Below are 13,512 nucleotides of genomic sequence, written 5' to 3' on the forward strand. Positions count from 1 at the left end.
TAAATTGCCTTTTTTCGAGGAGAGTGATTTGCTCTTGAGGGATGCGTTGCATCAGACTTGTTCCAGAAGCTGCTTCCTGCCAGAGGTGCTCCTGGCACTGCTCAGAGCAACTCGCGTACCCTGGGTATGCATCCAGCACTTGTCCTCATGCCTGCACCCCTGTGCCAGGTCCTGGGGGAGCACTCTGGATATGCCAGCACTCCTGGAAGTGACCCCTGTCTGTGTCCCTTTGCTCTGCTGAGGCTCACAGGGGAAAGAGGGAGTGCACACGAGAGAGGCTCTGTACCAGCATCTCTTCTGCTTTGGAATAGCACTGATTCCCCCTTCTTCTCTGACAGCCAAGCACCAGTATGAGATGTCTTGGGCACTGCTGCTGGCTCACTCCTGCACAGCAGGAGCGCAGCAGCTTGTAGCACAGCAAGCCCTGCTCTGGGATCAGGCATTCCTTAAGCCAGTCTTCCAGCAGCTGGAGAGAGGCTGTGAGCTGGAAGGTTCCAGTCAGCATAGCAAAGCCAGGCATTGGGTGCTGAGTCAGCTCTGCAGCCGTCCTTGTGGGCCAGTGTGTCCCAGCCTGCAAGGCCATGGCTTGGTGGGAGTGTGAGCAAGCTTCTGCCTACTGTTATGAGGCTGCAGTAAGATATTACAGGTTTTAGCTGGGGTCAGCCTGTGTCATTAAACTGTCTCTGCTAATGGAGATCTCCTCCGCTTTGAGTAGTTTAACTCCCCTTTATGCACAGTGGCTGGAAGAGCCACGGTTGAATGGAGCAAAGGGTAAAATACATCATGGCAAAGTTAGAAAACTGAGTTTCTGAGCAAAACACTGTCATTGTTTTTGCACATTTCCAGCTGGACTCCTCCAAGCAATTTGTGCCAAAGAGAAGGAGAGCATGTGATTCTTCCCCCCCCCCCCCCCCCGTATAGCAGTCAGGGTGAAGTGTTTGGTGTAAGGACAAAACACAGTGATAAATCATGAATATTAGTGCCTGGCCCCTTGCCAGTCACAGGCAGCGCTTGCAGAGAGCTCATCTCAGCCATTAATCTGTTCGTGCGAGCTGCATCTGGCAACACAGTGGTTAGTGTTGCCTGCGTTCATCTTTGTCTCAGTGTTGCAGTTAATGCTCAGTTAATGCTTGCCTTTAAAAAAAAAAAATAGGAGTGAAAAAGAAGGAGGAAAAGTACTCTGTGCTCTAATTTGTTGGCTTTTCCCTGCAGGGTTTTGCCAGCCCAGCATGGGGACCAGGGCAGGGTGCTGGTGCTGTAGCAGGCAGGGATGGGAAAATGGAGGAGTCGGGGACTGAGAGCTTCCCCCCAAGCTTAGCTTTCGTTCTTGGTTGTGATTAATTGCAGTTAGTGCTCATCTGTAATTTTGGAGAACAATCAGATGACGTGCCTTGTGGTTGGTTTAATTGAAACCCGATGAGCCAGCTGAAGGCTGCTGCGCACTGGGGTGAGCTGTGCTGGAACGCTCCCTGCCATGGCCGGGGCTGGGAATGGTGCCCAGAGCATTCCCCTGGCCCTGCAGCACTCGGACATCTCCGGCTCCCCTCCCTGTTCAGGCTGAGCTTGTGCTGTATCATGCTAGAGATGTCTTTCTCCTGGGCTCAAGCTGCAGGTTTGATAACTTTCAGGTGAGATCTGGAGGCTCCTGCTACATCCAGCAGTTCTGTCTTTGCCCCTCACATGAGGACAAGTTGCGAGCTGTGGCTGTGTGACCAGGTCTGGATGTGCTTGAGGGCAGTGGTGCTATAGATTTGAGGTTTTGCACTGCTGTGCTATGGACTGCTCAGGAGGTTTGTGCTTAGTTCAGGAAAACCTTTACCAGGGAATTAGATTTGAGTATTTGGGATCCAGATCTCGTTCCCTGTTTCAGAAATCCTCTGCTCTGCCTGTTCATCTGCTCAAATTGTGCTAGCAATTTCAAAGGCAGTTAGGAAGGCTGAGGGAAATTGCTTTCGGGTCGAGACCTGCTTTAGCCTGTGGTGAATTACTACGCCTGGGTTTTAAATCTTTGCAAACAGAGGATTACGGTGGTGGTAAACACGAGGTAGGCCTGGGGATTGCCATTCTGTGGGATGAAGTGAGCATGGCCTTCCCCTTCAGCAAATAGCGAATGATGAATGGTTAAAAAAGCAAATTGAGATACAGCCTGGATTGTAGCTTAGATACTATTTCTCCTTGATTTATATTTCTGCTTTGATACTTCACAGACTAAGCAGTATATTTCTTCCTTAACCTCATGGGGCTTTTTCCATCTTAAATGCGGACAGCGTGTTAGATGCAGCCAATTGCTGAGAGCTTGGGATTAATGCAGGATTTACAAAAAATTCAGAGCTGCTGTACAGCCCAGTGTTTGGCTGGAACACAAACATGAAGTGATGAATGCATTTGAGATGGAAGAGTTACGTTCCTGTGCTGGAAGACAGCAGCGTGTGCCTGATGGCTCTCATGGTCTCCAGTCCCAACAGTTGTGTTGGAAGCTGAAGACAGAGCCATTTTGTGGTGCTGCCAGCAGCACAGCGACAGTAGGCAGCCTGTCCCCACACTGGGAAGCAGTGGGTGAAGAACCACAGTAGTGTGAAGCTACAGCATGGGCAGAGCCACAGGAACCGTGGAGATGTCTGTGCCCTGCTCTCCTAGAGCACCAGCTGCACTGACTCGGGGGATGCTCACAGATGTTGCAGCCCCACAAGCCTGGTGGGGGGAGGATGTTTGACATGGTGACATGCAGGGTGACATCCTTCTACCTGGAAGTACTTGCCAGGAGGAAGGAGGCCTTTATTTTGTAATTACTAGGAAAACCATTGTAAAAGGCCCATCTGGCCTACAGAAAGCTGTCATGGCACCTCTGTATGGTAAGTGGGGCTGAGAAGGGCTGACAGGCTGTAATCCAGTTAGCACTGAGTGCAAAGCATCCTGACCAAGGTTCTCCTGGCTGTCACAGCACAGAAATAGCTGTCCTGTTACCTACCAGGGTGGCCATGGGAATCACTCAGGTGCTTTGATCTGGAGTGGCTGCGTGGGCTGGAGCTGGGAAACACTCGTTGTGTTTGTAGTGTAAGGTGCATGTGGGATGTGGCGTGGCTGTCTGCAGGAGCAGTTCTAGAAGAGGAGACAGTAACTGCTGTGGAGATGGAGTTAAAGTTCCCTCTTGCTTTTTTCAGTCGTGTGGAAAACTTCTGGAAAAAAGGAAGGGGTTAGTGGAAGCAGAAAGGCACCAGGAGTGTTTCTGAAGGAAGGCAGTACAAAGTAGTGAACAGTACAGTAACAAAGCAGTGAATGCCTTGGTGATGGCAGAAGGCTGGTAGCTGGAGCTATAGGTTATGTCTGGATTGCTGCTGCCCTGAATCAGCTGAGTCTGTGCTGAGCTCACCAAATCCCCATTGGGTGCGATTCATTGCACCACCGCTGCTAACTGCTGGTTAAGGCTTTGTCTCACATTACTCATTTTTCCTCTTTTGTGCTTTCAGAAATAACGCAGATCATCCAGGTAGACTTGGACCTGAAGTACAAGGCCAACATCCGCGACCTGTTTGAGGAGTTCAACAACTTCCAGGAGGGAGCAGTCATTGGGATTGCCAGAGAAATGCAGCCAGTGTACAGGTACAGCCGTGTGCCCAGGGTGCAAGTGTGGGGATGGGGGCTTTCATGTCTTCTGTTCAACTCTGATCAGTCTTTGGAACAAAATCTGGGGAGAAACAGTATTTCTGCTGTAATCCCTGCAGAGGAATTTAATCTGAAACTTCCAGGCCAGTCTGAACAAATTGTTCAGTGTGGTGTGATTTCCTTGTTCTCCCACACTGCCACAAGGCTTTCCGAGCCAAGTTCCTGATAACAAGTGCCTAATCCATAAATAGATTCATCACATACCTGTTAGAGGTGTGTTTGGCCAGCTGTTCTTGTTCGGGTGCTCTGACTGAAGCTTGGCACATCGATCTGTGTGTTGGGGCTCAGAGGTTTGGGCTGTGAGTATCGCTGCCCTGCCCAAGCAGCAGGGACACCTCCTGTTGTAGGCAGACCCAGCACCAACACGTTTCGGCCATACTTAGATTTCCACTCATGTTTTCCACAAAGTATTTGAAATAGCGTCTGGGGAATCCCTCTGGCGTGACATTTAGGTGGAGCAGCCTGCGTTCCTTTATCATTGACTCTCATACAATGTTTTGAGCTACCTATGAGAAATCTTCTGGCAAGTGCCAAAAATGACCAGCACACTGGAGAGATGGGTCCTACCACGTAGATAGTCCTTCATTGTTTGACCCTGTGCTTGTCTTGTCAGGTTAGTAATGGGTGGGTGCTGTTTTCAGTTGCTGTGCACATTTTATTGAAGAGTTGTACACCCAGAGAAGCCTAGCAGGGATAATTCTTGATGACCTGGGTTTGTGAGCATGCAGATAGACCCATGTTGTGCCATGCAAATGTTGAGATTTCTCCCAGAGCTGTAGGAGCTTTGGGACTTCTTCACTCCCAGAACAGACCTTCAGCCTCTCAGAAGCAGCAGGCAATTCTGGCTCAGCTATTTGCAGTGTTCTGGTGCTGCTCCATTGTTCATGCACAGCTCTGGAGCTGCCTGGCAGAGGCAGGCTGCCTGCTTTCTGAATGTGCTCACAGTGGATTCATTCCAGCTGTGCTCGAGGGTTTATTTAGTGCTGTCTGTGTCTGGTGTGAGACGTGCGCTAGACAAAATCCCAGCTAGGAGATCTGGAGGGGCATTTTCTGTTCACACACAGATACTTGGCAGAATCAGTGAGAGGCAAAGGGGCTCTCCTAGGGCTGCTGGGAGCTGCAGTGCCCTGCACGGGCTGGTGTGGCTCCTGATGGCTCACACTGTTTTGTTGCCAGAGCACACCTGTAGCAGAAGTTGGGCACAGCCTTCTGCCCCAGCCTGGTGCCTCTTATTAACTCCACCTGCTGCCACTCACCTTGTCCCTGCGCAGCCACATGCGGCACAGACTGAGTTAGAGGGGTGGGTGAATGTGGAATAATCTTCAAACATTACAGGATGTTCTGGGCCTCAAAGAGAGAAAGACAGGAGAAGGGTTCATATTTGAGCAGGTGCTGTGCTGAGTGGGATCAGATATTTCCAGGCTGTTACTTACAGAATTTGTTTTAACTTGTGTTGTTCCAAGGATGAACCTCGGTTTTATTTCAATCCAGAGTGAGTCAGATCATGAACTCAGGGTGCCTTAATGACTTTTCATCTGAGCTGAGTTTGAGTGTCTGAGATGGCTGGGCTAGATTTGCTAATCCTAATGGAAATGTTCTCAGAGAAAGATAAAAAAGCTTAAGAGCTCTCTCTGTCTTTTCTTTCCTTACTGGAAGCCCCAGTAATGAGATCAATAAGTGAACGTCCTAAGACATATCCAGCATAACTCTTGGGCAAGGGCTGAGCTTGGAGCAAATGTGATTTAGCAGAAGATGCAGTGTGCTCCTCTTTAGGCCTGGTGTGGGACAGCCTGCTTGCAAAACCGAGAGCCATCCCTCTGCACTGGGCTGTGCAGAATGGGGGCAGATGGGGCCCTGTGGGAGGATGTTACTGGGATATGAGTTTCATCCTGGCGTCTCCATTCTGAGAGCCTTGCTCCACTGCTGATGTCCCATGTAGCTGTTCGTCATTGTTTCCTAGAAGCCCAAGCCAAATCATCAGCATACTCAGGAGAGCATTTCTGGTTGTTCCTACTTCAGAAAGAAGAAGATGACATCTCTGTGCTCCTCCTGGCTCGTGGGCTTGGCAGTGAGCTAGAACCAAGTGGACTGCAGGTACTGAGTGCTCCACAGTGCAACACCACACCCAGAGCACAGAGGGCTCCTGTATCCGCTTTGGGTCCCCTGGCAGGATTTTGGTGCCCAGAATGGTAAATCCAGTCCCAGCTAATTACATCCAATTGTTAGAGCTTAAAGTAGAATACAGAGAACAGCTTCAGCTGAGCACTACAGTGGGGCTGTGTCAGATTGTGAGCTTATGCCTGCCTTGCCCAACAGGGCAGGTCCCATTTGTTAGCAGCATAGCTTGTAAGAGTTAAGCAAGCGGGGTAAAGTAAGCATCTGTTTGCCTGCAATTAGTTTGAGGTGTTATTGCTCCATGTTTCTGCCTGTGCACGGATCAGCCTTGTGTTATTTCCGTATGTTATTGAGTGGGGATGATGGCCAGCTCCTGGGATGTACAAAGGGTAACCCTGGGGGTGCTGAGTTAAGCTGCAGGGTGCTGGGCTGAGGGGGAGGTCTGCAGCACAGCACGGACAAGGCAGGGCTGAGCCATGTTGTTAGCAAATACCTGACCTGAGTTGACCCTGTGCTCCACGACCCTTGTTGCAAGCAGGGGGTACAAATGAGCCCAGGAATAACAGCCCTCCCAGGCTATGTTTTGGGGCTGAACGTTCTTTCGGTGCAGTTTTGATGTTCTGGGTCACTTTGGGCCATGTTGTGTTTTCCTTGTTGTGGTGTTTTGTTCTCCATGTGCAAACAAGTCCCTGGTATTTCGTGTCAGCAGGTCACCTTGGGAGGGGCGAGCCTCCCCCCAACAGGACCTCTGCAATGGGGGCTCACACCTCCTTCCTCCAAGGGCTTCCAGACAGCAAAGCGAGCTGACAAGGCGTGAGTGACTCTGTAAAACTCTGGAATTTTTACACTTCTAGCAAGATAAAAACATGCCCTAGGTGTGAAGCAGAGGTGCCAGCTCCAGCCCTGTGATTTACCATGCAGGTTGGGAGCATCAGCCAGGATGTGGGGGAGCACTGCTGGGCTCTTGGTACCCTCTCATCTTTCCCTCCCCACTTAGGCAGCTTTCTGTGCACCCAGCTCTGCTTGTGTGACACCTTCCCCTGCTTGTGCAGGAGCTCAGAGCTTCCCTGAGCTTTTGCTGCTGACGGAGCATTGGACTGACACCTCCGGGCCTTGGTGAGCCATTTCCTGCCTGTAAAAGGGCAGTGTGCCTTCTTCCCATGCCTTACATAGTGATGGGAAGTTGAACAGAGATCAACTGGGTCACTGGTTGATGCGCAGTCTTAATGCTTGTTACCTATTTGGCCCACCAGAGGATGTAGCTGTGTACACAGAGGCATTTTTTGTGTGAATGATACAGCGCCTTCTGAGAAGCAATTCTGTTCTATCCAGCTGCCTGTTTGCTGCCAGTGCATGCTGTGCTTTCCAGGCAGTGGCTGGGACTTGCACAGTGCTTCACTTCTGGGACAGGGGTGCACGCAGCACGGGATGCAAATGCTTACAGGAAACAGGGCAGTGAGAGAACAGCAGATAGGAAATGTCCCAGAGCCTGCCGGCACATCCTGGAGGTAGGGGAAACCTCCAGACAGCAAAACAGGATGGCACTGGAGTGTTTCCATTCAGTTGACTCATGCTGAAACAATGCCCGGGTGCTGTTTGTCTTGGACAAATGTGTTTCTGTGAGCAACGAGATCTCCTGGCCCTCCTGCAATGCACATGCAAGGATTTAGTTGTTGCAGAGGCAGAGCTTCAGCCTGCAAGGGGCTGAGTACCTACAATTGTGCCCTGTTCCAAAGGAGTCTAGCACGTTGATTGTGGTGGTGTGGTGTTCTAGGCTCCTGGATGTCTGCAAGCTTTCATCTGGCTCCTGCTCCCTCAGGATGCAGACAGAGTGTCTTCACAGCACTAGCAGACAGCTGCTCTTGTGCCTGCCTCTATGGGATCCTGGCTGTGGCCAGGACTGGGACCTCATTCTTCGCTGAGGGAGATTTTGGTGGAAAGATTAAAATCTGCATCTGATATTCGTCTGATCCAAAAGGTTCTCTATGCAAGGAAGTGCTTCTGCACAGTCATCATCTTAATTTTAAATCCTGTTGTCCCCTGCAGCATTTCAGCTACTGAAGTGTGCTGGCAGCGACCTGCTCACCAGACTGCAGAGGGCAGGTGATGATGCTCTTGTTAAATATTTATGTTGTGCTGGGGCTTCAATGCCAGATTCTGAACAAATTTTGAAACCCAGACTCTCTTGTGCTCTGGCGTTGGCAGCCCTGCTAAGAAACATAGGGGCAGATGTTGCATATGCATCATGCCAGCAGGTTGTCAGATGGACAAGCAAGTCACTGTCCCCAGGACATGTACCAGATGTGTTTGTGGTCTGAAGAGCAGCCTGGCAGCACACACGAGACCCCTGAGAAGGCAGGGTCTGCAGGGACAAGGGCTGCAGCAGCTGGGCTTGGGGCTGTCCCACAGGTGCAGCAGAGGTCTCTATTGAGACACAGCCAAGGCTCCTGAATGAGGGTGCTGCTGCAGCCTGTCCCCCTCCTCCCCACCCTGTGGTCCCCCCAGGGCCTCCTGCTAGCCCTGGGCTCAGCACTTGTCCCTGGGTGTGGTGACTGGGTGCTGGCAGGTCTCAGGGAAAAGCCCTGCAGTGTCAAAGCAGCATTGTAGCTGAAATGGAGCTGGGAACCATTGTGGCACTCCCAGAAATGTTCTTTAAACTCTCCGATTACAGAAAGCTTGAACCTGATTCCTGTTGAATTTCCTGGTTGTAGATCACCCTGCTGGCACTTCAGATGAAGCAGGACAGTGCTAGTGATGACACTGCAGCTCTCAGCAGCCTCAGACTGACCCCAGCTCAGCACACCAGCCAGGTTCCTCGCTCTCATCCAATGGCCATCCCAGCCTCTTCACTTCAGCCAGTGGGGATGTCCAGCCAGGGGGCAGCAGGGGGGCCCATGGATGTAGTTTGTCTCTGGGAGCTGGTGCTGCAAATGTCCCAGCAGCTGAGATGCTGAGGTCCCCTCCTGGCATAGCCTGGCAGGGACTATTGGGTTCTGCTGCCTCTTGAAAGGTCTCAGACCTTCCCATGTCCAAGGTGCTGCTGGGGCCGGGGAGGTTCCTGCTGTCTCTGTTTCTCCTCCTTGGTGAGATTGCCACTGCTGGCCCTGATGACAAAAAGATATTAAAGACAAAAGCATCTTGGAAATCAGCAATGCTGGAAATTAAAGAAGTTTTTCTTGCAGGAAAGAATGTCTACATCAAAGGACACCTACTGACTACAAAGGACTGACACTTGAATCCTTTTATAGCTGCAAGGTCGTTTGTCTTTGCTTCTGCCTAAAACCTAGGGAGAGCTCAAATAGGGTGTTTTTTCATAGGAGTCAAAGGGGTGAGAAGTGTTTTTTCATACTGTGGTCATGCAGGAGCTGCTGTAGCTGTGTTGTGTGCTCAGTCTCACAGGTCTTGGTTGTGCTCTTCTGCATGTGCTTGCATCTACCAGGGTCTGATCACACTGCCCGCACCACAGCCCCTTTTGCTGCTGGAGAGTGGGGAAGCCTGTCACTCCTCCAAGCCAGATGGGTTTACAGCCACACAAATAACCCAGAAGGTAACCAGGGCTCAACCAAAAGCATCAAGAAGGGGTAAAATAGCCCTCAGACATCCATTACATTGGAGCCTGCCACCTTTGGTGTTTAATGTTTACTGGAAGCTTAGTGGCAGCTGGATTAAGTCAGTTTGTCAAATGTTTAGAGGAGAAAAAGAGTTAGCCTGGGCTGCGAGCAGTCTAATGCTGATCCTGCAGCCAAACTGCGCTGATAAATGTCTGTGATGAGACAGTACATCCTGTACCCTCTCTCTGGATTTAAAAAGTAAAAGCAGAGTTGACAGCTGCCAGCAAGGTGGAGCTGCTGAATTCCCTACATGTCAATTAGAGTGGTGGTGGTGTTCCTGATATTTAGGGCTTCACAGAAGCGTGGGAATAGTCACCAAGTAAAGCCAGAGAGGAGTTGTAGCAGAGTGCAGGAGGGCTGCTTGGGATCGAGCCTTCTGAATAAGGAAATAATCATCTCCAGAGGGCAGCTCCTCCTGCCTGCCTTCTCTCCTGGCTCCACAGGCCCCTCATACAGGCAGGCTGCCCCAAGCTTTTCTCTTTTCCAGCTGCTTTTCCCCTGGGGAGCAGGGAGCTCTGCCTTTCTCAGTCCTGTCGGAGAAGGCAGCAATTTGCCTTTCTGTGTTCTGCCAGGCACAGTGACGCCTGTGCTGCCGGCAGCCTGCTCACAGCTGGGAGGCAGAGCCAAGAACCCGCTGCACTTTGGGTTTAAAACCATTTAGAGGATTGAATTGATCTGTAGCAAGTAGCTTGATGTGAGGGGGAAACGATTCTAGGAATTCTTTGGCAATTGCTACCAAGAAAAAGCCAAAATTACAGAACAAGCAGAACCTGCAAGGAATTGGCAGCAGAATTGATTTAAGGAATTCAGCATTACTTTCTGATATCTGAAATCCAAGAAGGCAAAGGTTTTCATTGCATACATCTGTGCACATCATGAATATGTAGGACCCGTTTCACTTACTCCTATTGCCAGCTGAACTTGCAATGTCACTTAAAAGCAATGAATAAATTTGGCAAGATCTAACAACCGCAAATGTGCATCGATTAGCATGAATGCTGTTAATAATGTTAGCACTATTATAGTCCCTTTTGAGATACTGAGTGTTACAGTCCCTTTTTTCAACAACCACAATACTTGTGTGAGTGGGTAAGGCAGCTGGGATTCTCCAAAGCTGAAGCCTTGCTTCTCATTCTTCCCTGGCTGAGAACTTTGCTGCAGTTTTGCTGTAGGACTTTTGTTGATCATCACACACATGACCAGAGTGTGTCAGGTGAGTGCACAGAGGTTACTTTATCTGTACTTGTCTTCAACTCCTGAGTTTCTCAGTTTCTACTCCTGAATGTCTCAGGTTCAGTGTCTAGAGGTATCACACCGCTGGCATCTGTCCCTTCCCATGGAAGTGCCTACCTGCGGAGCAGGGATCAGGAAGAGCAAGGATGGGCCACCCCCCAGCAGGGACTGTAGTCATTGCCTGTACTCCCTTAGCCAGGGCAGCTTGCTCCTGGGGACACAGTGTCCTGCTGCAGGAGCTTCCTGCACTTGCCATAGGACCTTCAAAAATGGCCTCTGAGACTCACCTGGTGTGTCCCTGCAGCTCCACGCTCCTTCAGCCTTCCAGCTCTTCTTTTTAGGTTTGCATGGTACAGGTATTTGTGACTATGCACCTGAAGAAAGGCTTTGCAGTGCTCCAGGGAGCAGGGCCATGATGCCTGCAGGGTCTCAGAAGATGGTAAAGTGGATGTGGCTACTCTGGCTGCCACAGCCTGATGCCAAGCTGCATCTACAGGCTTCTCACCGGTGCTTAGCGGAGACGGAATATCCAAGGAACTGAAGCCCTTTGATAGAGGAACAAACAAACAAATAGCAGGAAATTGAGAGGCTCTGCTGCATAGCTGAGATGTTTCTGGAATGGTGCACAGGGCCAGCTCCAGGCGGTCTGCTTGGCAGTGTCCTCTCAAGGGTCTCTCGGTGCCCCTGGCTCCCTGGGGCTCAGAGGCAGCCCCTTTCTGTGCAGGCAGGCTGCAGTGCTCTGTTTCTGGCCAGCAGCACCCCAAGCAGGGCAGCATGTGCTTCACATGTTGGTAGCAAAAAGCATTGCACTTGCTTCTGTTAATCACCAAATAAAGACCCGTGTTCACAAGTTGTTACTAATCAGCCATTTAAGCAAGGCCGTTTTCAGACTGCTAAGTCTGTGCAGGAGTGTAATCACCCAGCATCGATTTCCTGCTCCAAATACAGCCTTGTAAACGCTCGGCATGCCGACTGCATCCTGATAGAGGCCGCTGCTGTACAGGCATCGTTTGTGTGCTACGTGAGAGATTTATCAGGGAATTACTGGAGACTCATTGAGGTACTCAGTCCTTCACTTTGTCATTGTTTCCGGGTGAGAACTGGTGATGGAGAGCTATGAGTACCCTGAGTGCTGGGCCCTGTGGCACATCCCTGCACGAGCCGTGTTGCATGGCAGTGAAGCTAGGATTTCCTGGTTACACAAGCTGCTCAGCTTTAGCTAAGGCGCTCTGGACCAGGCTGGTACTGAACCTGTCTCCTCAGCTCCTTAAAGGGTTTAGCATTTGCACATGGGAAATCAGCAATTAGCAACAAAGGGCACTTTGTTACAAAACCTTCAGCAGGACTGCTTGTGCTGGCAGTGCCCAAAGGGGAAGGGAAGCATCCTTTGTTGCAGAAGGGGCTGTGGGGCTGTTCAGTGCATCAAAGAGCAGGAGGAGGTCACAGAGAGGTTTCTTGGCCACACAAGGGAGAATGATTTGGGAAAAGTGCCTCTGATTGGCAGTAAGGGACAGCAGCACCAACCAGAAGGGAGGTGGCAATTCTGTGCGGATGTGGTGATGGATTAAAGGCGCATCTGTCTGCTCAGGAACAAGCAGTGTTCAAAGGTCTGGCTCTGCTCAAACAGCATTGCCATCTGCACTTGGTGTCACCCAGTTTGCAGCTGAAATGGCAAAAACTGGGCTCCTTTAGGAAGGCTTGACCTCTTACTCTTGCATTCTTTGCATAGTTAGAAGTAACAAGATGTTCACACTTGTTCTTTTAGCTGGTGTGGCAGGGCTGTAGCTCTGTGAGCATCTCCCTTTTTGTAGAGGCACACAGGCAGTGTCTGTGGGCTGCATGAGCCAGGAAAGAGCCTTTATCCAGCATGGTACAGAGCCCCTGAGGGCATGATCTGTTCTGGTGCCCTGTGGCTTTGATGATCCTGCACTAATGCTCTTGTTCTGTTACTGCACTGGGGACAGAGCCTGGGCCATGTCCTGCAGCACAGCATGCTGTGGGTGGCTGCTGCAGCCATGCTTGCTGCAGATGAAACCTCCCCACATTTGGTTAGGAGGCCTTTAGTCCCATAACCAAAGGAGTTGGTAGCTCAGGCACCCATTCTGGGTGATGCCTTGGCTTCATGGCAGTGTCCGCTGCTTTGAGACCTTGCTTTGAAGGCTGCCTTGTCAAGGCTGGTGGCAGGGGAGGCCATCTGCATGGGGGGCCGGACCGCAGGAGCGTGTGCTGGGCCAGCAGGGGAAGTCCTGGTGGAAGTGTTTTTTATCTGGACCCCGTGTTTGAATGCTTGGAAGTGCTGCTCTCCAGATGTTTCCTAGCACACTCGGGCTCTGTTTATAAAAAGCTCCTCAAAGCACGACCTCTCCGTGCAGCCCAGGGCATCGGGCTGCAGATGGACGCTGGCAGCCACAGCCCCGCACTGTGTCAGTGTCAGGGGCACAGGGTCACATTTGGAAGGATTTTTCCCCTCCCTTCTGGAGGGGCCACGGTCAGCCCAGTGGTTAACAAAAGCCTGAAATGCCTTCTCTTCCTTTTCTCTCCCCTCCTCCAGCAGTTTCCTGCTGCTTTTCATCCCCGTGGTGGCTGGATTTTCTGGGCTGCCTTCCTGCCTTCGCTGGAGGCCGCTCTGCTGGGGGCATGAGCAACAAATTGCCAAGGCCAGCAGTGCTGCACGTGGAGCCCCAACGCCAGCACCACTGGTAGCTTTGTGCTCACCAATGGCCCCAGCTCTGCCTTGGCCTTGTGTCACATTGGGGTCTTCACAGAGCAGCCCTGTGAATCCCATCCATCACACACCATCCATCCTGCTGCTGGGCTGGTACCGTCCTGCCGCGTGGGTCTCATGATGCACTGCCGGCTGCCTTTCCTGTGTGCTGGGAGAGCTGTGTGT

The 13,512-nt window shown here is 51.1% G+C and overlaps 1 protein-coding gene across 1 annotated transcript in view; it reads left to right on the forward strand.

Annotated features, from left to right (window-relative positions):
• Window positions 1–13,512, forward strand: part of XXYLT1 (xyloside xylosyltransferase 1) — a 32,147-nt gene that overhangs the window by 13,447 nt on the left and 5,188 nt on the right. Inside the window, exon 3 of the mRNA XM_015871864.2 lies at window positions 3,468–3,600. Within this exon, the coding sequence (XP_015727350.1) occupies window positions 3,468–3,600 (133 nt within the window). The remainder of the gene's footprint in view (window positions 1–3,467; window positions 3,601–13,512) is intronic.

The sequence above is a fragment of the Coturnix japonica genome, chromosome 9, assembly GCF_001577835.2.
Source record: "Coturnix japonica isolate 7356 chromosome 9, Coturnix japonica 2.1, whole genome shotgun sequence".
NCBI lineage: Eukaryota > Metazoa > Chordata > Aves > Galliformes > Phasianidae > Coturnix > Coturnix japonica.